This window comes from Anser anser (assembly GCF_964211835.1).
Source record: "Anser anser genome assembly, chromosome: 2".
NCBI lineage: Eukaryota > Metazoa > Chordata > Aves > Anseriformes > Anatidae > Anser > Anser anser.
Window position 1 is genome coordinate 162527345 of NC_139721.1, and position 23254 is coordinate 162550598.

The window sequence follows — 23254 nt, forward strand, 5'->3', positions numbered from 1 at the left end:
GCCAAATCCACGCGTTTCAGCCTCAATCTGACATAGCCTGTAAGGACAGGCGGCGAGCAAGCCCTGCACCAACACGGGCTGCCGCTGCCTTTGTCCCAACCCGATGCCACCAATTTATACCCCAGGCCTCCCGTCACCGAGGGGCACACCTCCCTAACAGCACTGCCCCCGGAGAAACACCAACAGCGAGCAAACACAAAATTGTCGGGGGAAAACTTTGAGCAAACGGCTAGTATTTAGCTTTTCTGTTTTCACGGGACGCAGAAAACTGTACAAACGACCCCAGCGGACCTGTAGCGACATGGCGAAGTACAGCGGAAAAGAACTTTAAGGCTACGCAAAATGGGAACCGTACTCCAGGCCCCCCGGTCACTCTGCAGCGCCTCGTCCAGGCCAGCCCCAGCCCGCAGGAGCCCTCCCTCGGGGTGCAGCAGCATGGAGTCCCCAAACCATGCTCTCAGGAGGGCACACGCTGCCCGCAGGCTATGTGATCCGGCTGCTGCTTGCTGGAGAGGCAGCCACGGGGTCAACGCTTCCTTTCCCAAAGGTTTTCACACACGTGGGGTGTTCCCTCACACATTTTCAGACGCTTGGTGAACCAGCAGTAACTTGAACTCACGTTTACACCAGTCTCTGGGCTCTGAGACGTCTCAGGACAACCCTTCGGATGTCCGGCCTGAAGCGCCACGCGTCGTTCCGTGTGCTGATGTCGCTTCTCCCCGGAGCGGACTCAGCCAGCAGTAACTGAGCGCTGCAGATTTCCTACACATCCTCGACACCGTTCCTACACACTCGGCACAGCTGAGAGCTGCGAGGCAGCTCCACAAACCACCCCAACATGCCCTGAAGGAAACAACCCCCAACATTCTCCCCTTCCCGGGCAGGGGGCACAGGGCGGCCGCTCAACAGCCTCCTCCTGCCCCCTGGGAGATCCTGCTGCACCCCTGCCCCTAAACAGGCCGGGAAACCCACAGCTGGGCAGGGTTTTCTATCTGGAGTGCACAACAGATTCCCGAACCTCTGCGCAGGGCCAAGCGCCCACAGTCAGTTGTGTTTCCTGCACGTGACTTTCCTGGTGCTTAATTAAACTCCTCCTGAGCACAAATCTTTTCCTGCAGAGGTGGCACTGGAACAGCCCCTCTCCCGAGTGGCGGCGCAGGTGGTTTAGAAGATAATCTTTTCTCCGGTAGCTTTTGTCACACTCTGAGCACTTGTAGGGCCTCTCTCCTGTGTGAGTCATCTGGTGTCGAACAAGCCAGGAATGGCAAACAAAGCTCTTCCCACAGTCGTTGCAGATGTAGGACTTCCCCCTGCCCTGGCTCTGCTGCTGGCTCACCAAGCTGCCCTTGGGTGCCTCCGACACGTCCCCCGGGTCATCCCCGCAGGGGCTGGGTAAGGGGTTTTCGGCGGGGAGCTTCTCCCCGTGTCCCACGGACGGACGGTCCTCCGCACAAAGGCCGCTGTGCTCGCGGAGCCTGGTTCCGCCTGCAGCCTTCTGTCCGTGCTCCACGCGGGCCGTCAGCGGCGGCCCCGAGGGCAGCCCCTCGCGGGAGGCAGGAGCAGCCCTCTGCCCCCCGCGTTTCTCCCCTGGAGCACCTGGCTGCTGCTGGAGCATCCTCTCACTGAGCCTCTTCTCGCACACGGGGCCTGGAAACATCTCTTCTCGGTCTCCCTGGGGAGCTGGAAGATGTTCCTGCTGGCTGGAGTCTCTCTCACATTTGCTGTACGCACACGGTCTCTTCCCAACGTTGTTTTCCTGAGCGCTAAAGAAATCTAAGTGTTCACCAAATGCTTGGTTGTACCGAGCGTCATCCCCGAAGCCGTTCCTGGTGGTGCTTGTTTCCATCGTTTCTGAATTCCACTGACTGTCCCACGTCACTCCAGGGCTAGGATCCTTGGAAAACTTCTCTCCGGGTCTCCCCAGTATACCAGAGTCACAAACCGTGCTTCCAAAGCTATCGGCCAGAGAATCCTTCTTCATGTTCTCACCATGCACTGAAACAGACAGATTTCACAGACTTTCAGTTAAGGAAGCCTCTTAAGGGTATCACAGAAAATATGTTCTTCAATAGGCGTGCAGCACCAGCGGGCAAAGCGCATAAGATGGGGGGCTTTAGTACTGAGGGGAAGGGCGAGTACCAGAGTGCCACTGAAACAAAATCTCCAGGAAAATAAACGGTCTGTTAGCAATTATTTCTTTAAATCTCTGTGAAAAATCACTAAGGCGATGTCTCATCTTTGCCTCTCATTCAGACGTCTGAAGCGTGAGCCTAAGATCGCCGTGTAAATAACAGGGTGGACACCTGCAGCTCAGTGCTCTCAGTTGCTCTCCGGATGCTCCACCGCGCATCTCGAGAAGCAAGGTCCAAGCTGAGGCAGCAAAGCCAGGTAAAGAATCAGTGTAAACGACCCCTTCTTGCCCACGGGCTGCTCTCTCTGCAGGCTGGGCTTCTGCGGGGAGACACCCCCCTACCGCGTTTAGTTCAGAGCGCTCAGAGCAGCGCTGAGGCAAGGAGAAGGCTCTCGCACCTTGCAGCTGATACCCAGACGCTCCTGGCACGAGGCCGCCAGAGCTGACAGCTCTCAGCCAGACTGTCTCTGCTCTCGACACCTCTCCTGCCTTCCTCTGGCTCCCAGTAATCCAACCCCAACAGGTACCTAGCACCTCAGCCGCTTAGGCACAGCTCTAGATTTATCACTGGGCAAAGTACACCCCACTCGTCCCTGCCTGTTGCTCCATTGACTGCAAATTCCCTTTTTCTGTCATTACAGCTCCCTGTGACAATAACCCAGTGTTTTGTTTTCACGATTATTTTCCATCAGTGGACTTCGGCTCGGGCTTCTCATTTTCCGTGGTTCCTCTGCCCCCGTGACCCTGCCCCCGCGGTGCATTGCTACCGAAAACAGCACCAAGCACGGTGCGGGACCACAGACTGGCCAGCTGAGACCAACGTTACCTACACCGCGGAAACATCCCGAGCTCCTATTTCCCCTGCTGCACGCTAGGACATCAGCACACAGACATGTTGCCACAGGCCAAGCTAAAGCGTGAAGGCAAAAGGCACCAGCGTAACTGTCCCAGCACGTCCTCGCGCCTCGGTGGCTGCGGGGCACGCGGCAGGACAGGCTGGAAGGCCTGGAACAGAGTCAGCTGGCAGCCCGTGCCCCGGGGCCCCTAACGGCAGTCTGAACAGATGTCTCAGGAAAGAGTTAGGTGGAGCCGATCCAGCCTTACACCAGGGCAGTACCCTAGATGATCTTTTTTTCTGTGGGGTGAAACCCTTCACGTAGGCAGTTCCCACACAGTCACTGGCATACCGAGGGATCATCCATTAATTTACTCTACAGCAGCTTCACCACGTGGCTGTCAGTGTCCACGAATGCCCAAATAATTTACAGGAAGTGAAGGCAGCCTAGGCTATCAACCGATTTCCATACAAAATATTCTTCTGCGTATTCCTCCTCAATTTTCCACCTGAGAGCTATACTGAATTGCCCTGGGTTGCCGTCTGAGAGGTTGTATTTAAAATCGCTGTCCAAATTGGCACACCTATTCCCTGAGGTTGAGCCGTGACCCAAAGATGAATCTCTGTCAATCAACTCCACCTCAACGACAATCCATACTCCACCTGCTCTGTCCAAAACCTCCTCTGAATTATTGTTACCATGGACATCTCCAAACGGCATGTCCTAAAGTTGTCTGCATTAAAGCTGCCTAAAGTTGTTTGCCTTTTGCTGCAGGAGAGCTCTCCTGCTTGGGAACGCAAAGCCAAGGCTCCACGATCGCTGGTACCAGGTTTGGACACACCAAGCCGGCTGGAACTACCAACCTGAGCACACCACTGTGCCTGCCTAAACGAAAACCAAGGCGGTGTTTATGACGGTTTTAGGGCATCTGAGGGAGGGAAGAGAGACTTCAGCTGGCAGAACCCGATCATTTTGTGATCAAACATTAACTGGCAGACTGAGGTTCGCATCAGTTCTTTCATGGCTTACATTATAAGGCCATGACATTTAATATAATATAAAACATGCTCTACATTAGATCCACTATCCCAGGAAATCTCAGCTGGCATTCATTACTGACCTGTTCCTGGGTCTGTACGGATTTCTTCTTTCTTTGAGTCTTGCCGTTCAGGGCAGCATGGCTCCTCCTCTTGTTTAATCCATGACAAAACATCAGTTGCACAAGTCTGGAATTCTGTTCATTGGGGAAAATGTACACAACTGAGAAAGATGCAAAGCACAGAAGATTTAGGAGCTCACAAAGGTAAGAAAAGTGCTGGCAAAGCCTCAGGAGCCACCTGAGCCTACACATCAAGAGCCACCCGAGTGGTCACTCCTACACCGGGAGTTTTTTCCAGGGAATCCTCACCCGTGTCAGGGTCTCCTGGGATGTCTTCACCCTCTGTGCCCTGCAGCTCTCTGGCATACGCCTCTGTGCCTCTCTTGGTCTGACCTGAAGTCTCAGGCTCATAAAACGCTGGCTCTGATAAAGGACAAAATTCAAGACAAGCTTATCAGAAGTGCTCAAGTTCGAGATTTTACAAGGGTGAGACTTGTCCTTGTTTTGTTTTTCCCCATGCCAACCCTAGATTTTACATGAGCTCCCATAAGCCCGCTTCCTAAATGAAATCTGACAGCAAGGTCTAGAAATCCCAGTTTGCTTTAAAAGCGACAGGCCAAATAAAATTAGCGGAGCCAACAGACAGAGCTGCCACCCCTCATAAAGAGTAAGGTGCCGCACCGGCCGCACGTCTGGTCCTGCCACTGATTTTGCCTCCTCCGAGCTAACTCTTTGGCCCAAAAAAGTGAGTAAGCAGCTTACAGCTGTCAGCCTGAGGGGCGCAGAGTAAGGAATTTAAGGGGGAGTGAAACATTTCCCCTTCCACTGTTCGGATGAAAACCAGCCACGCACTCCAAGGTGGCCGCGAGAAGGGAAAAGATGAAATACCAGCTGCCTGCCAGTCAGGCCTGGTGGCAAGTCTGCTCAAAACCTGTGAGCTTTTTATAAAATATTCGGAATACGTGAGGGGGAAACAAAAAAACAAACAAAAGCTTAGAATTTAATCCCTCTGCCTCTTTTTCCCTGCGAGGTATGCAGTTACTCACCTGGGCAGGGCCCTTCCAGAGCTCCCGTAGCCTCCACCTCTTCCTGATCCGCTGCACACAACTCTTCCTCTTGCTTAACATGGATTATGCTGTCCTCTGTTAATAGGAACCAAGGGTATTTTAATTCCGTATACAACATTAATTAAAACTCTCATCCCACCCCAGGCTCAGCGGCTCTGTTCTAGCCCTCATACCAGCGAAAACCTCACTTTGGCTCTAGCTCTTGCTGCCCAAGATCCCTCCAGCAGGCCTCAGGTACCTGTCACAAAGCCCCCAGCAGGGGGTTGAGTTTCAGAGGCACGCAAAAGTTTCTGCAGCTGTAATGTCTGGTTTGCTGCAGCCAACATCAGTAAACAAATCTCATTGCAGGAGTCCCGGGGTGAGGAAGGTGCCGCTGAACTCTCGTTCTTGAGTCCTGCTGCTGGTTTGGCTCTGCCATTCTCTGCTCAGTCACCCTCGGTAAAACCCACAGCACTTGTAGCCCATCAGAAAAGCATTGCCGGATACCGAAATTCACCGCTTCATAAAGAGCACGTCTTAGAACAGAGCTCAGTAAGAACATCAGTAAGGGAAAATTATGAATAAAACTCATCGGAAAAGAAGAACACCTCCGTGAAATACATAGGGGGAAACAGGCTGATGCTCCACACCTTGCTCTACCTTTACGCTCCGGTAACGCAACGAAGGGATCAGAGCAGTCCTTCAGGGGTGTAAAACCCACCACAGACATTTGCGCAAAGGGAACAGAAAATGCTGTTACATGCCAGCGGTCTGCCTGTCCGGCCACACGGCATCGCAGCTCGGCGGGCACCGCGGGGACGGCGGGTCCCACGGGCACAGCCGCAGGCAGCGGTGACCACGAGAGGGAAGAAGGGTGGCTGGCAGCGACAGGACGAGGGGCAGAGGTTTCACACCGAAGGAGGGGGGATACAAGGGAGGCGGTGGGACAGGGGCGCAGGCTGCGGGTGCCCACGGCTGGGGGTGCCCGGAGGTGGCGGCCGGGCTCCGAGCACCGGGAACCGGGGGATCCCGCGGCGGGGGTGGGCACTGGGGGGGCTCTTTTGCGCCTCTGGGGTCCGCCTCCTGCTGCCACGGGCGGCGGGGAGAGCCCCGGCCCCCTCGCCCCCGCCGCCCCGCCGCCGGCTCCCCGCTGCCGTCCCCGCCCCGCGCCGTCCCCCGGGCCCTTACCGCGGGGCGGCAGCGCTCCGCGGGGGCTCCTGCGGGGGGCCCGGCGCAGGGCCCGCCGCCAGCCGCGCAGCGCCCGCCGCTCCCGCTCGCCGAAGGGCGCCCACGCCGCCCGCAACCGGGCCGGGGCCCGCGGCCCCGCCGCCGCCGCCGCCGCCGCCCCCCGCCGGCCTCCGCGCTCCAGCCGCCGCTCCAGCGCCTGCAGGCGGCCGCGCAGGGCCAGGGCGGCCCGGAGCTGCCGCTCCGCCCGCGCCAGGCGGGCCTCCAGGCGGAGCAGCCGCGCCGACACCGACACCGCCGCCCGCCCGACCCGGGCACCGGCCATGGCCGCCGCCGCCGCCGCCGCCGGGCTCCGCGGTCCCGAGCTCCGCGGGCGGCCCCGCAGCGCCCCCTGCCGCCGCCCCGCGGCCCCCGGAGCTGGGGCGGGGGGGGGGGAGGCGGAGCGGCCCCGGTCGGTGTCGGTGAGACGCCCCTGGGGTGCGGGGTCCGGTGCTGGGCCCCCGGTCCAGGGGGGAGCTGGACGCGCTGGGGAGAGCCCGGTGCGGGGCCAGGAAGATGCCGCAGGGCCCGGAGCCCCTCTGCTGTGAGGAGAGGCCGGGAGAGCTGGGGCTGCTCAGCCTGGAGCAGAGGAGGCTCCGGGGGATCCCGGCCGTGGCCGGCAGCACCTGCAGGGAGGCGCCGAGAGGCCGGAGCCGGGCTCTGCCCGGCGGTGCCCAGGGCCGGGCCCGGAGCCCGGGAGGCTCCCCCTGCCCCCCAGCAGCACGTCCGTGCCGGGCGGGTGCCGGAGCCCTGGCCCAGGCTGCCCCGAGAGGGGCTGGGGGCTGCTCCCTGCACAGCTCCAGCAGCGCCTGCCCGTGGGGCTGGGCGCCGGCTCCGGGGGCTGCTGGAGCACGCCTGGGAGCTGTGAGGGTGCACGATCCCCTCTGTGCCCGAGGCCTGTGCTGACCCGCGGTGCGGGGCGCGGCACTGGCACCTGAGGTTCATTCTGGGGGCTCTCCGGCACTGCCACGGCCCCAGGACAGGGGCACGGTGGCCATGCGGCGCGTCCTGGCCCCGGCTGTGGTTTGCCTGGCCCTGCTACCACCCCATCTGCGCTGCCACCAGCCTCCCAGCGTGATGCCTCCACGCGTTCCGCACGCTCCAGCCTGGCCAGAAGCACCCAGGGGCTCCGCTGCGGGTGTCCCCGCCGAGCAGCCTTCACCAGATCAGGTAACACCTCCAGGCCACCCTCTGTGCCATACCTGCAGGCTGCTGGGCAGCACGACCTCACCTCATCCTAATCCGGGCCACTTGCTAAGCTGCCTGGCCACCAGCTACACAAAACAGGACCTACAGGGCCTCCTTCACCTCCGAGGTGATCACAACTGCAAAGATAAAAGTGTTTGCTGACATTACTGATGTGGCTGATGTGCTCGTTCTTGCTGCAGAGAGCTGTCAGGATGGTGCTGAGTTGTGACAGCTCTGTAGCCACCTCCAATAGTAGGAATCAGGTGTTTGACCTGCCCTACAATAAACTGCTCCTACCAGCTTGCCTTAAACCACAGAGCAGTCTGGGTGGGAAGGGACCCCAAAGCCCCCCACGGCCACCCCCTGCCATGCCCAGGGCCCCCTGCCCCCAGCCCAGGCTGCCCCCAGCCCCATCCAGCCTGGCTCACCCTAGGAAGGGAGAGAAAGGGGCTTAAGAACCTGGACACGGCGCTGGGTGACAGCTATTGTGGCACGTGCATTGTCGGAGGCCTGCTGGTGAGGGACTGCCAGAGGCCAGCTGCTCTGCACCTGCCCGTGCCCTCATGTCTTGCATTTAGTTGTTGCGTAAGGCGCTGGGTGCAGGAGAGCTGGCATGCCAATCCGAAATGCAGAAGTGGCCGCGTTCCTGTGGTATGCAAAGAATTCCTGCCCCTGTGTGGTAAGACACGCAGAAAGGCTTTTATAAACAAAAATCTGAAGTCGCAAAGCAATAAAAGATGTGGAGTTGCTCTAACAGCAGAAGGTACTTGAAAAATGGACAAACAAAAACTTGAGCTGCTCTTAAGCAAAACAGAGTCACAGAATCACCGAATATCCTGAGTCGGAAGGGACCCACCAGGATCACCAAGTCCCAATCCTGGCTCTGTGCAGGATCACCCCAAACCCAGCCCCTGTGTCTGACAGCGGTGCCCAAACGCTCCTTGAGCTCCGGCAGCTCGGGGCCGTGCCCCCGTCCCCGGGCAGCCCGTCCCAGTGCCCGACCACCTCTGGGTGCAGAACCTTTCCCTAACCCCCAGCCTGACCCTCCCCTGCCCCAGCTCCGGGCCGGTCCCTCGCGTCCTGGCGCTGTCCCCAGGGAGCAGAGCTCAGCGCCTGCCCCTCCGGAGCTCCAGAGTCCAATGGGTCGTTGCTGTCCTGGGTCAGCTTAGGTTCTTCTCTGGTTTTCTGAGCATGCTTTTTTCTTCTTTTGTGAAGAATAACTCAGCCTAGACATCTGGCTTTGAGGCAGAGGCTGCAGTCATATTCCAGCCTGAGCTGTATCAAACCATGCAGCAGAAGATCAGAAAAGAGCTGCACTGAGAAGTGCTACCCAAGGAGGGCAAAAGCACGGCACTTCTTCACAGGAGGTGTGAAGACTCCACGAGGCATCGCCTTGCGCTCCTGAAATTCTCCCTCCCCACCTGCGTCTTCCCTGGCCTCTCCCTGCAGCTTCTGCTCTGTCCCGTGAGCATCACGGCGTCTGGGCGAGGATTCTTCTTCCCTCTTGGGAGAGCGGCGCATTTCCGTGTCACTTGGCAATAGTTGTTCTTGAATTCGGGGCTGAATTTCTGAAACTTAAGCTGCACAAGCCTCAAAATAGCTCCGAGATTTGTTTGAAATGTACATATTGATCTCTGAAATACAAGAGAGCTGGGTAGAACAGGGAAACTGTGACTCACTGCGCAAAATACTGCTCCGTCTGTGTTATCACAGCCAGCATCAAGACGTGGTGAAACATGGAGCACATCAATTGCTTCTGATGCTTTGGTAGCAGTTGAAACACGAGGTCTCACAGGCAGAAATAGGAGAGCGCTGTTAAGATAGTGTAACCCTTCTCAGCCCACAGTGCTAAAATGCCCAACGTTTCGCTGATTCTTTTACGGTTGTGGTAACGGAGACGTCTCAGGCGTGAACTCATCAGCAGGCAGACAGCTTCTTTAATTATTGTTGCAAACTCAACTGCCTAAAGATGACGGAGTGGCAGAGCAGGAGGTCAGCACCAGAACGTACACAGCAGTGGCACAACAAGGACTGGAGACGGTAACGTGGCGGGACCTCAGTGTTTTTATTGTCCTTTTGCCAGAACGGCCCCTAAAAGCCGCCTGTAGTTGTTGGTTCGTAGAACGATCCACAAATACAGTTGAAGTGTTCCCAAGTTTTCGGCTGCTCAGGTCGCAGGGCAAACTGCTGCTGCATACAGGAGCACCTCTGCATCTTTACCCCAGAACAATCCTGCTCTTCCTAGACTCAAAGGAGTGGGCTGAGCTGATGGCGGCTGCAACGCTGAGGTTGCTGAGAACTTTTTGCCTGCAGCAGGATCAATTTGATCTGCCTGCAGGATGAGAATTGTACAGTGAGCTTATTTACATGCTATTTTTGGTCGCTATTACCATTCAGGCCCTGTTTGGATCTCATGCACACATGGAAAACAACGCTCCTGCTCAGGTGCTGCTGCAGTATTAAAAAAAAAAAGAAGAAGAAAAAACAATGAAAACCCACTCTGGTCTGCAAGGGAGGCTTCTGTCTTCTAATCAGTAAGGTGAGATACAACAAACTGCCGCTCGCTTTGAGCAGGGAAGGCGAGGTGTGTGTGACAGACCGTCCCACCTCCCGCACAGATGGGAAGACCCCTGGGATCTCTGTGACCATGCACGCAGGCTTTCCCTATGCACTCACACCCAGGGCCAGGCGACGCAGGTAAAGGGACATTAGAAAGGACCAAAAACAGAAGCACTGAGGACTTGGCACTTTAATCCGTTCAAGTTTAATGTCATTATTATAAAAAAATCAAGTATCTACTGCCGTAGGTGTAACTGGCGTTTCACACACGGATAGAAATGTGTTCCCTGCCCTGAAGGCTCAGTCTAAGATAACAAAAAAGGTAAAACGGAGAGAAGCAGCTTAATCGGAGTCAGCAGGAAACCACTGGAGGACTGATTAGTTTACCTGCTTACTGAACAAGACCCAGACTAGTTGTCTGGGTATCAAATGCCCTGTACTGCTAACTGCCAAGAGATTTTCCTTCAGCACGTCAAACACGGAAGAAAAAGAATGAATGTGGACCGGTTTTATGGCAGCAAGTGGCCACTGAGCACCGAGAAGTGACGAAACGTGGAACCCTCTGTCCCCTCAGATCTCTTATTTGGAAAAAACAAAACGGCTGCGTGCACAGAGAGGCTCACCACACACAGACCCGCTCAGACACGTCGGAAGCTGAGAAATCAAAGACCTCGGCGGCACTAAGGCGAGAAGAGGCTGCAGGCAGATGTCACCAGGCAAACACCTGCAGCGCCGCTGACACTTCTGCCAGGGGCTCTGTGCCAGCTTTGTCCCGCAGCACAGGCTCAGAGCAGTCACGCAGCTTCACCCTGACCTGCTCTGGATTCTGCACGAATCGGGTTAGCCTAAACAGACCAGAGCAGGCAGCAATGAACAGCGAGGACCTGGAGAGGGACCTCACTTCTTGGCCAAAAGAGCTTCCAGGCTGAAACATCTGCCCCAGCAGCCAGCTGGACCAGAGGAACACCTCTGTCCCTGCAGGGGCGAGCCAGGCACCTGCATCCTCCCCTCAGCAGACACTTTGGGACCAGGCAGCGACAGAGGGGTTTCTAAAGCCTGAGGAGTGATGGGGAGAACCCGCAGCAGCTTTAAACCAGGTCAGGCAGCCACGCAAGCCCTGAAGTTGCACGACGTATTTGGGCCATTTGTTAAACACATTTCATTTGGGGATATAATGAAAAAAAAATCATATGTACCCAAGCTAACAGGAGGAAAGGGAGATGAAGACAACAGTGACATACAACGAAAAAAGTGTTAGCGTACAGGCAGTCAGCAGAAAGTTATCCCAGCTCTCACCTCAGCCTGAGTACAGCTGTGCGCTGCCTCTGGCTTACAAGTGCTTTCCCGTTTCAGTTCCACTGGGAGTCCTGCAGGTTTCAGGAGAAGTCTGGGCAATGCCACCTCCCTTAGGTGTGCTCAGGAGAGAGGCAATGAGGCGAATTCCCCGCAGCTACTGCAGTACAAACCCGGTTTCCAGCGGAGCAGGACCCAGTGCACATCACAACAACCTCACACATCAGGGCAGAATGTGGCCCTACCGCTGTAGTTTACAGAAAAATAAATCTGATTTTAAGCTCCAGAGAAGGAACTGAGAGAGGCTGGGGGGTCTCCTCCTTGGAGATCTTCAGAAGCCACCTGGATGTGGGGCACCAGCTCTGGGTGGCCTTGCAGGAGCAGGGGTCGGACCGCACGGACCCAGAGGTGCCCCCAGCCTCAGCCGTTCCGTGAGACAAACCTGTATTTCGAGCGAGCTTCCCGAGCAGCAGCAGCAATGAAAAGGTCACTTGGCCTGTGCATGGAGAGAGCTAGGAACTGACCAGCTGCCCCGCTTTGGCAAATGGGGCATCCATGCAGGCCATGAGCCAGACCTCACCTTGTGCACGTGTTTAGCTGCCTGGAGCCTTTCGCAAACCTGTAACTCAAACCTGCCCGTGAAACTGAGCACAGCAGAAGTTTGTCCAGGAGAGCAGCCAGGGAAACTCCAGGCAAAGAGCAGCTGCTTCAAAAAACCTTACCTTGCTGTAGCCAGTTCAAATAACGGATTCAAAGCTGGAGAAGCCCCAGACGCTTTTATTTTTAAGAGATCCTGGGGCCGACTATGAGGTATTATGGCATGCCATCACCGCCGCGAAGAAAAGGGCAGCAATGCCAAGTTGGATCCTAATTCTACTTTCCTTGGACCTTTGGGATAAATTGCTAGAGGGACTTTAGTGCTGAGCAGCAGAGGTTCTCTCCTCCCCTACCTCTTCCACCCCGGGGCCGCAGGGCCACGTGAGCCCCGCGCGACCTAGAAGCTGTGTAGCGGTGCCTCCCTCACGCGACTGCCAGCCACACAGTTCCTCTCACGCAGGTGGATCTTCTCATGCTGGAGGAGGTGCTGCTTCTGGGTGAAGCGCTTTGAGCACTCGTTGCACTGGTACGGCCTCTCCCCGGTGTGGATCCTCTGGTGCCGGGTCAGGTTGGAGGGATGGCTGAAGGTCTTGCCGCAGTACGAGCACCAGAGGACCCCTGGGCTCCGGCCCGAGTGCACGCGCCGGTGGATGATGAGGGTTTTCTTCTGGGGGAAGAACTCCTGACACTTGTTGCACTTGTAAGCCCTTCCCCGCGTGGGGCTCTTCTGGCTTGGCTCGTCAGTGCCGTTGGCGCCGACGCTTTTCATGCACCTGGGACTGCCGCGCGCCTTGTCCCTGGCTTTTGCATTCTGGTTCTGCCTGAAGCTCCCCCTGGCCACGTGGGACCCGTCTTCCGCGTGGATCTGCTGGTGCTGCTGCTGGAGGAAGACCTCCCCGTCCTCGGGGTACTCACTGCTGCACAGCGTGCCGTGACTCTGCTGCTGCATCATCAGCATCTTCTTCAGGCATAAGCCCTTCCTACACGCCACGCAGGAGTGGGGTCTCTCCTCAGGACAGTCTTGCCTGTAGAACGCGACGGTGCTGATTTCGCCCAGACCACCTTCCCCGTGAGCGGATGGCACCAGCCTGCTTGTGCTCTGGTTTCCCAGGGGCACGGGAGAGCCGTACTGACCATCAAAGGGCAGCGCCTCGCTGGGACCCTCGAAGACCACCTCCTCCGAATCCCTGGATAAAGCTGTGGGGGACTCCGAGCTCTGCAGGCATTCGTCGGAGTCCAGCTGCTCTATTTTGAACGCTATCACCTCATCTGCTGGAACTGAGGGGAAAAACAAAGGGGCATTCACTGGTGGGTGACACGAGACGCTTCTGAAACCCCCTCACTCGTTCCCCTGCCAGCCCCGAACCAAACAGGCCCCTCTAACACAGGGAAGAGAGACTAAAAGAAGAGAGAATATGACTGAGAAGCACGGGAACGCTTCCCTTTCAGCTGGCTTAGCGGTGAACGTGAAAAGCCACCGGGCAGGGGGCAGAGAGGAGCGCTGCCTTTCAAGACAAGTGTTCAGTGCTCCCCAGACAGTTTGCAAAGCTGTCTGCAGCCACTGTCCTCCTCCAACGTGTTTTCTGCCTCCCCATCTGCCTTCCCTCTACTCCCAGGACGTGGAGAACCACCTGTGTGGCCTCCTTCATGAAAGGGGACACATGAACACTCGCTGTTTTTGAGTCAGGATGTGCCTACTGCTGCTTTGGATGTGCATGTAGCCAGGAAGCATCCCCCGCGGTCCCCCTGAGGCAGTACAGGTACATTTTCTCGGAGGGTTCATTGCTTCTCATCTCTGAGGTAGGTGCCTGGGGTTCTCCACTCACACCAAACCTGCCGGGAACTTTCTCTGACTCTCATTCCTACCCAAACTTTTAATTTCAGTTGACCTGGACGGGAGTATGGCCTGTCGATGGAAAAGCAACCAGCTGCTGGCAGTTTCCATTTAAAAAGTTGTGGGCAGCGTGAGGGCAGAATCTGAACAGGGATCGGCCTCCTGTCCGGACAGCGTCGCTTCCCAGTTCACTGGTGCTGAGGAGCGCCTGACAGCGGGGAGGTGACAACATGCAGAGGTGACACTAGGGGCATGAGAAAAAGCACCTAAGGTTTACTCACAGCAGGGCAAACATCAAAAACGGAGCAAGCCCCACTGACAACAAGGAGAAACAAAGACCAGGACTGATGGTGAGGGAGAAAGCATGAAACAAGGAAGCGACTGGTGAGCTGCCTACCAACGGCCTACTAATCGAGTATTACATTGCTGTTGGGAATGGAAGAGCCATCCCAGCCCATCTTTGGAGAAGACCTTGAGAATTAATTGTTCTCAACTTCAATCCTAACGATTCCTGTATTGCTATGCCCCTCTCTTCACTTGCAGTGCCTTGTTTACCCGGATCCTTAACCTTACTACCAGTAAAGTTGTCGATAAGCTTTCTGTCTGCTCTGCTGACCTCAGAGAGGCTCTTGCTCTCTCCCCAGGCCTCAGCACACGCTCTCCCACCGCGGGACCATCCTGGGTGCCCTTGTGCAGCACCAGCTCTCGCTGCGCCTTGTGGGACTGCCCAGAACTCACCCACGCTGAGCTCAGTGAACTCCATGTCCTCCGCGGCTCCCTGCTCCTCCGTGCACGGCTCGTCCTCTTGCTTCAGAGCGCCTGCGAAGCTCGGCTCTGGAATGCAGTACTCTGCTAATATAGAGAGGGAACTCCCTTACCGGGTGTCACAGCACCCTTGGGCCCTTCCCTAGCTGCACCCAGGAGGTTTGCTCCCAGCATTCGTTTTCAACCTCTCTCCAGCACCTCCTGCTCCTACTGCTGGGAGCTTTACTCAGCCCTGTAGAGGAGTCTTCCCAATACCCCACAGCTGACCACGTTTCAGGACAGCGTCCTCCCCGCCGTTGTGTCCAAGCACGCTCTTCCAGAAGAGCACTCACCGGGTGTGGGGTCTGCCAACACTGTTTTTGCCTCCAGGTTCTCCTGTTCTGTCGGGCACTGCACTCCTTCCTTGCTGTCCTGGCTGCTTGCATCAGGTCTAAACACCAGAGACTCTGCTAATGGGAAAGATCAACCCCATTACATGTTTTCTAACACTATTACTCCCCTGGAACTTGCTCCTCCTAAGACCCGAGAAGTTCCTGCGAGAGCAAATCAGGACCATCATCTGTCCGGTGACAACAACACACAGGCATTATCCCCAAGGATAAACCCGCAATCAATTCATTCCTTGCCTGCGCTTGGCTCCACAGGAATCTCCCTCTCTCCCAAAGCCACCTCATCGCAGGGCACCTCTCTCTGAAGCCGGGACAGGAGGTCGGGTTTGGAGACGGCGTAATCTGCTGAGGCACAGAGATGTTATCTTCAAAATTGTTGCTTCGAACTGCCCTCATCGCTGTAGGTGCCAGGCGAGGGAGCGAGCCTGCAGCAACACAGGCCTGCAGGGGTGAGCAAAGTCCTCGGTGCTCACGGGGAGGAAGGGACCCCTGCAAACGCTGCTGGCAGCAGCTGCACGCCCCGAGGCGGCTCCATGGGCCAGAACACACCGCTTGGTGAGAGCCCTCTGCAGGGCCCACCGACAGATGGTGGCTCCTGGCTCGGGCAGCCAGCCCCATCGCAGAAAACATCTGCGGGCCTGAGGGAAGGGGTCTGCGGGCTGTGCTTGGCACGGAGCAGCCTCTGGAGGCGACGGCAGCCAGTGCCCACCTCAGTGAGTCCTGGCCACCGAGGGGCTGGACGCGACATGGCCTCAGCAGCGGGCACAGCCTTCGCCGTGTTTCTACAACTTCAGCTCCCAGGCGTGGGAAGAAGTCCCCCGAAACAGAGCTAGTCTAGAAGCGCCGACAGCTGACAAGTTATTTACCCAGAGAGATCAGAGATTCGCTGTTCCCTCTCAGCACGTTTTTGTACAGCTCCCTCTGCCATTCCTCCAGGTTCTCCCACTCTTGCTCGGAGAAGCCAGCGGCGCTGCTGTCAGACCCTTCTGGGGCCTGCAATCGTAGAGGTCACAAACTCAGCACCCGCTCGGGTACGGCGAGACACCTCTGCCGTGCTTACAGCACCGGGGAAAGAAAACGTCCACATTTCTATTTCTTTTTTACTGCTAACATATATCAAGTGCTGAAAGGAGAGAAGAAATCCTATCTGCGGGTATTGTCATGACACAAGGAGCGCAAGGACTAGGATCTTCAGTTTGAATAACTTTGTTAATTCGTGCTAATTCTGTGAATACTCAATGTTCCTGCTTCCCCTGGTCCCATAATAAAGGTAATTCGTATACTTCGGTGTCATTTCCACAGGAAAGAAGTTAGTGTTTGTTATAAAATGTAACAGTCTGTCCTTTGCCAGTGAAATTCGGCTCAGGCAGACATGCACAGGAGCCATCAGCCGGGTCAGATCCTTGCTCGCGGCGCAGGACAGCACCCTCTGCACACCCTGACGTGCTCAGGGCAACGATGGGGCTCCTGGGACCCCCCCTCCTGGCCAGCAGCACCCGTTCGGCACCCCGGGGGACGGCCTGAAGGCCCTGCTGAGATGTGATAACGAGATGGGATAACGCCAACGAGCCGGTCCTTACCTTGGGCACCTCTCCCCGGGGGCCGGGGGGCAGGCGCAGCACCCAGAGGTTCCTGTTCCTCAGCAGGTTCTCCACGCTCTCCAGGCGCTGCTGGAGGTGCCCGTACTCCTGGACGAGGGTGCCCAGCACGGCCAGCTTGCTCTCCAGCTGGTTGCCGAAATCCACCACCGTCCTCTCGCAGTCCACGTACTTCTTCTCGGTGCTCACCGTCCTGCGCTCCAGCCCCAGCAGCCGGGCGCCGTGGGCCTCCACGCTCTTCTCCACCGCCTGCACGGCGGCCACCACGGTCCACAGCGAGATGCAGCCGCTGCCGGGGGGGCCCGGCGGGCAGAGGGGGCCGGGGGGCGGCGGGGAGGCCATTGCCCCCGGGGGGGGGGGGGTTTACGGGGATCCTCCGCCCGGGGGCTGCTGAGGGCGGCGAGGGGAAAGCGATGGGGCCTCGGCACACCGGGACCGGGGCCTTAAATCGCCGGGGGGGGGGCACCGGGACCGGGGCTGTAGCCTGGTGGGGGGGGGGACACCGGGAGTGTCTCCCCGTGAGGGGGACGCCGGGACCGCTTCTCCCTCCCCGTCGGGGGACACCGGGACCGGGCTTAGCCCCCCTCACCGTGACACCGGGACCGGGCCCTACCTGCACCGTTCCCGGAGCCTCCGCCGCACCTGGCCCCCCGCCGCCCCCCTCCCCCCCCCCCCCGGGGCTGTCGCCGTCCGCCACAGCGTCCCCTGCCGGCCGGCGGCCTCACGGAGAGGCGGCGGGGTGATTGACAGCTGTCAATCACCGGGAGAAATAAAACGGGGGGGGGCAGCTGGGGGGCCAGCGGGAGGGCTGAGGGACCAGGAGCCCCCCGTTCGGGGGGCTCCTGGTCCCTCAGCCCTCCCGCTGGCCCCCGCGGAGGTGGGGTAAAATCCCCCCCAAATTTGCACTTTTTTCCCCCAAAAAAGCCCCGTGAGACCCCCCCCCCCCCCCCAGGGGCCTCCCCCACCCCTCAAATCCCCTCCCGGGGCCGGTGCTCGGCGCCGCCCGTCCGGCGGGGGCCGCTGTGGGAGAGAGCGGCCGGCGGGGACCGGGGCCGGGGCCGGGGCCTGGCCGGGGGAGGTGGCGGGGGCCGCCCCCCGGGGCCGTCCCCGTTCCCGTCCCCGTTCCCGTCCCGTTCCCGGGGGTCATGGCGGAGCTGCACGCCCGCATCGAGGCCCTGGAGCGGCGGCTGGAGCGGGCCGAGGCGGCGCTGAGGGACGGGGGAGCCTGGGGGCTGCGGCTGCCCTCGGTACGGCCCGGCGGGGGGCGGGGGGGGGGGTCTTTGTGGGGTCTTTGTGGGGTCTTTGTGGGGTCGGGGGGGAGGCTGGGGGGTGGTTTTGGGGTCTTTGTGGGGGCGGGGGGGTGGCTGGAGGCTGCTCTGGGGGTCTTTGTTGGGATGGGGGAGAGCCGGGGGGATGCATGTGGGGTCTTTGTGGGGGTGGGAGGGAGGCTGGGGCCAGTTATGGGGTCTTTGTGGGGGTGGGGGGCAGGCTGGGGTCTGCTTATGGGGTCTTTGTGGGGATGGGAGGGAGGCTGGGGGCTGCTTACGGGGTCTTTGTGGTGGTGGGAGGGAGGCTGGGGCCAGTTATGGGGTCTTTGTGGGGGTGGGGGGCAGGCTGGGGGTTGCTTATGGGGTCTTTGTGGGGATGGGGGAGAGCCGCGGGAATGATTCGGGGTCTTTGTGGGGGTGGGGGGGAGGCTGGGGTCTGCTTTTGGACCCTTTGTGGGGATGGGGGTGAGCCAGAGAGCTGCTTTTGGGGTCTTTGTGCGGATGGGGGGGAGCCAGGGGCTGGTTATGGGGTCTTTGTGGGGATAGGGATGAGCTGGGGGGGTGATTTGGGGTCTTTGTGGGGTTAGGGGTGAGCTGGGGGGGTGATTTGGGGTCTTTGTGGGGATGGGTGGGAGCCGGGGTTGTGATTTGGGGTCTTTGTGGGGATGGGGGGCAGCCTGGGGGCTGCTTATGGGGTCTTTGTGGGGAAGGGGGGGGAGGCTGAGGGATGCTTATGGGGTCTTTGTGGGGATGCGCGTCGCTTTGTGGATGCTTTGTGGGCCGGGGGGGGTGTTTGTGGGGCTGGGGGCCAGCCTAGGGGTCGCTTATGAGGCGATTTGGGAAGTGAGAGGGTGTTTGAGGGTCCAGGGATTGGTCTGGGGGTCGTTTGGGGGGCTGGTGGCTGCTTTTGGGTCTGATTCTGGCCTGAGGAGGGTGTTTGTGGAGCTGGGGGTCAGTGTGGAGTTCGATTGTGGGGCTGTTGGGAGCCTGGGGCAGTGTCTGTGGGACTGGGAATCAGCTTGGGGGCCGCTTATGGGGTCTTCGTCTGGCTGCGGGTCAGCCGGGGGGCGGCTTTGGGGGCTGAGCGGGTGTTTGAGGGGCTGGGGGTTCAGTCTTACGGGGCCGCTGAGCCCAGCGCTGTGCCCGCAGGTGCCGGTGACCTTCGAGGACGTGTCGGTGCAGTTCAGCACGCAGGAGTGGGCCCTCCTGGATGACGGGCAGAAGGAGCTGTACCGGAGCGTGATGCAGAGCAGCTACGAGATGCTGGTGTCCCTGTGTAGGCGTCCGGTCCCGCCGGTCTGCAGCCGCCGCTGCTGCTGCCCCGGCTGCTCACTCAGGGTTGCTTTCCTTTGCCTTTCGCTGGGATCCCCAAACGATCTGCTCGATCTCTTGTCCCCTCTGGCAGCGAGCAGAAGTTGGGGGACACAGGAAGGGGTAGTAAGTGGCTCGGTGTCTTCTCCTCGTGGAGAGCAGGTACGCTGGCCTCCCTGAGCTGTCACAGCAGTTCCCGCTCCGTGCCTGCCGACGTCCCCCTAGGGTTCCCTGCCGGCATGGTGGACGTGCTGTCTGTCTGTCCTGCTGCGGTGAGCCGTCCGGAAACCCGCTGCAGAAGCCGCACGGTGCTGGGAGCCCGTGGTGGCACGGAGGTGGCCCGAAATGAAGGCACCGCCTGGCCCTGCCTGGCGGCCTGCAGCAAGCCGCCCGCCCCTGGTGGTGTAAATCAGCGCCCCAAAGCAGTCGTCGTTCCCCTCGGGGCATGTGCATGGATGTGACGTGCTTTGCACCCTGCCTGTTGCGTGGTGGCACCCCACGCAGCCCGGCCTGACCCTCGTGCCCCTCGATAATTCTGTCCCGCGCTGAGCAGGGGCTGGATTTCCCCGCAGCGGGTGCCGAGGCCGCCTCTCGCCGTCCCGCGGGCTCTGCTCTAAGTGCAGCCTGCGGAGCCTGGGCCAAAACACGATGCGAGGCACGAGCCCGGTCCCACCGTGGGTCACGGACCTGGTGCCCGTCTCCTGGTGCCGGCACGAGCCCGTCCTCCGCCCTCGCCCAGCGGTGAGCGTCGGTGCGGGCACGTGGTGGCTCGGAGCGGGCACGGGCAGGGCGCGTCGCTGCTGCATGGGCTAACAGGCGTTCACCAGGGGATGCATGATTCTTCTCCTGTGCTTCAGCGTGTTTTCCGATTTGTAGGGGGGTTCTGGGAGAACAGAAGGTTGCGGTGGCATCCCCAGGTGGAGCGGGGATGGATTTCGTTGTGGCTGTTACTGGGGAGGTGTCAGATAACCCAGAGGGTGCTTCCATACCCCCTTAGATCTCCCTGCTGGTTCCTGTGCATCCCTAACTCACCGTGTGCATCACTGGTGCTGCTTTGCTTGGAGACGAGCTTTTGCTGGGCAGGGACTGGAGTCTGTGCATGCAGAAGGCTGTGGTGCGCCCGAAGGCAGCGTCGTGCCTTGCCCCTGATACCTGTTTTGCCCTCGAACAGACTGTGACCTAGCCAAGCCTGAACTCTTATCTCGGATTGAGAAGGAAGAAGAGCCGTGCGTGCCAGCGGAGCCGGACGCGGAGGGAGCGGTGGTGCCCCCAGAGTCAGCCGCAGGTGGGTGACGCTGGGATCGTGCTGGGGCCTGGAACCCTCCCCTGGTACCGCGGCTGCTGTGATAATGCGCGTGCTGCAGAGCCTCCGATGCCCTGGGGGGGACCCCCAGCCCCTGTGCTGGCTCCTTTGGACCCCAGCAGCTGCTGGTGACACCACGTTCCCTTCTGCCCCCAGAGCCCGGCTGTCCTGGCTCCGCGAGCGGTGGAGCTCTGCAGGCAGAGGCAGAGGAGTCCCGTGAGGGGAGCTGCAGGGACCTGGAGGGCAGCAGGAGCCCCGCGGCCGCCCCGGACTGCAGCACACGTGAGTGCCTGGCCAGACCACTGTGCGAGGGACCCCGGGCCCTGCCCGTGTGCCACCCGGTGTCCTAATCCCCGCTTCTGCCCTTGCAGCACGCGTCCTTCAGGGAGCCGGCGGCACCCCAGCGGAGCTCGGCCGGCCGGGCCCCTCTCCGCCCTGCCCTGTCTCCAGGTGCTGCCGTGAAGTGGTGAACCTGAGGCCGCCTCCATCTCCCCCCCCTGCAGCAGGTACTGGGCAGAGCCCCCCCCATCCTCAGTGGTGTTTGTCGTGCCAGGCCACCCAGGGGTGTCTCCGGTGGCTGGCTGTACCCGTGCCCTGCCTGTACCCACACCGCGGTCCCGGTGTGAGGGGGGGAGTGGTGCTGCTGTTCGTAGCAGCTCCCGGGTGGGCAGGCACGGGGAAAGCCCCTGCGTCTTTGTGCCTTGTCCTCAGAACCGAGCGGCAGGGTGACGCTCAGCTTCTGTGAACGTTTCCAGCAGGTGCTGATGTGGGGGTCCCAACAGAGGTCCCGCGGGAGGAGGTTGCTGCGGAGGAGCTGGCGGCACCTCAACGGCTGCTGGAGGGGCTGCAGAAGGAGGACCTAAAAGATGCGGGGAACGGTGGCCGGGGTCTGGTGGCAGACGTGCCCGAAGAGCTGGGCAGGGAGCAGATCCCGGGCCTCTGCCAAGCAGCGGTGTGCGCGGATCCCAGCCGCCCGGTCACCGTGCTGGGAAAGCCGGTGGAGAGCGCCTGCGTGGGCAGGACCACGACCTGCCAGCGCGGCTCCTCTCGGGAGAAATTCTACAGGTGCGTCGTGTGCGGGAAGAACTTCCTGCTCAAAATCAACCTCATCATCCACCAGAGGAGCCACAGCAACTGGGTGCCGTACGTCTGCGTCGACTGCAACCAGGCCTTCATGTCCAAGAAGAAAATCGGGCGCCACCTGCGGATCCGGGCGGCCACGGGGTTCTGCCCCCCCTCCGACGCCAAGGAGTGCGCCAGCCTGCCGCCCTGCCCGGCCGCCCAGCCCCGCGCCCAGGGGAGCGGCGCCGCGGCGCAGTGGGAGAAGCCCAGCCCCAACCGGTACCCGCTGTCGCCTCAGAAAATTATGTACACGTGTAGTGAATGCATGGAGAACTTCTCCAGCCAGAACTTCCTGATGCTGCACCAGAGGATGCACGCCGACCTGCATCACTTCACCCTCTGCGCCTGCTGCAACAGGAGCTTTGTCTGGGCCTCCGAGTTGCTCCACCGCCACCAGGCCGAGCGGCCGTACTGGTGCGGCGAGTGCCAGAAAGCCTTCAAGCGGCACGACCACCTGTCCGGACACCAGAAGACCCACTCCAGGAGGGAGAGCCCGTACGAGTGCAGGGACAAACCGCCTCTGTCAGTGGCACCTGTTTAAGTGCGGGTGCGTGAAGTAGGAAATGTAGCAGGAGAGAAGGGTCAGAGTTGGACTCGATGATCCTCGTGGGTCCCTTCCACCTCGGGTTGTTCTGTGATCCCGTGAGAGCACGGGGGTCATTTCCCAGGGACAGAGGGCCGCTGTTGTCCCCTCTCTCCCCCTCCTTGGCCACGAGTCCTGGGCAGCCTGGCTGGAGCTCGCCCTGCCCTGCCCAGCGTGTCTGCGCCCGCCGGCTCTTTTTGCTGGAGGAGCCTCTGCCGTGGGTGAGGACCTGGTGTGGGTGAAGGACTCTTCCTCAGGTTGGAGGTGTGGATAGATGGCTGTCGGAAACGTGTGCTCCCACAGCTGAACGTGGCTCTGTCGTGCTGCTGTCAGCCTCCAGCTGAGCACCCGCGGTGCTGCAGCATCCCCGCGGTGCCGCAGCATCCCCGCGGTGCCGCAGCATCCCCGCGGTGCCGCAGCTGCTCTGCCAGGCCAGGGTCAGGTCCCGGCACTGACGGGCGGCCAGGGGGGCTGCAAGCACTGATAAAAGCTGGTGTGGGGTCTTTCCTCCCCTTCTGGAAGTCGCCGGGGAGAGTAAGAGGACGTTATGGAGCCAAAGAGCTGGATAGGATGCGAATGGGAAAATAATTCGGGGGAAAAGCGTGAAAGCAGCTGGGAGCAATCCCTGTGCAGGGTGAGCACCAGAGGGGGTGGGAGCAGGCGGGGGGGGCGGCGAGGTGGGGTTCTGGCGGATGAAATGTGGGGACGGGGCTCCCGCAGCGACAGTGGGGTCGCCGTCGTGACTTTCCCCGTGTGCCTTTATCCTGCGGGCCGTGGCCCACGGTTCCTCACCCACCACGGCGCGGGGCGGCGGCGGGGCTGGAATAAAGAGCAGGAGCCCCTCGTCCCCGTGGTGTGTGCTGGTCGGCGTGCTGGGGGGGCGAAGGGACGGCCGCGGCCGGGCTGTGCTTGGCCTTGGGTCTGGGGGGGGGGGGATCAGGGTCTGGGGGTTTGGAGAAGGATCAGGGTCTGGGGGGGTACGGGGAGGGATTAGGGGCTGGGAGGTACGAGGGATCAGGGTCTGAGGGTATGGGGAGGGATCGGGGACTGGGGGGGGGCTAGGGGCACGGAGGGGCTGGGACCAGCGGGGACTTTGAAATATGTGGAG

At 60.0% G+C, this 23254-nt stretch overlaps 2 protein-coding genes across 3 annotated transcripts; one reads left to right on the forward strand and one right to left on the reverse strand.

Moving 5' to 3' along the window:
* Window positions 1-201: 201 nt before the first annotated feature.
* On the reverse strand, window positions 202-17247 carry LOC310895568 (uncharacterized protein). The gene is made up of 11 exons (XM_083827036.1): window positions 16542-17247; window positions 15828-15954; window positions 15199-15306; window positions 14905-15021; window positions 14546-14659; window positions 12374-13251; window positions 6301-6688; window positions 5113-5208; window positions 4376-4489; window positions 4088-4201; window positions 202-1995 (listed from the first exon to the last, which is right to left on the reverse strand). Exons 1-11 carry the CDS (start codon window positions 16899-16901, stop codon window positions 989-991), a joined length of 3423 nt encoding a protein of 1140 aa, XP_083683162.1. The 5' UTR covers window positions 16902-17247; the 3' UTR covers window positions 202-988.
* A 329-nt stretch (window positions 17248-17576) lies between these two features.
* Window positions 17577-22993, forward strand: LOC310893671 (zinc finger protein 777-like). Of its 2 annotated transcripts, none has more exons than XM_083822969.1 (6): window positions 17577-17806; window positions 18977-19103; window positions 20310-20423; window positions 20598-20723; window positions 20813-20947; window positions 21197-22993. In XM_083822969.1, the coding sequence occupies exons 1-6, from the start codon at window positions 17705-17707 to the stop codon at window positions 22102-22104; spliced, it is 1512 nt and encodes a 503-aa protein (XP_083679095.1). In that variant the 5' UTR covers window positions 17577-17704; the 3' UTR covers window positions 22105-22993. The 2 variants fall into 2 exon arrangements, with proteins under 2 accessions (XP_083679095.1, XP_083679096.1); XM_083822970.1 differs by having other exon boundaries at window positions 21200-22993.
* Window positions 22994-23254: the final 261 nt, after the last annotated feature.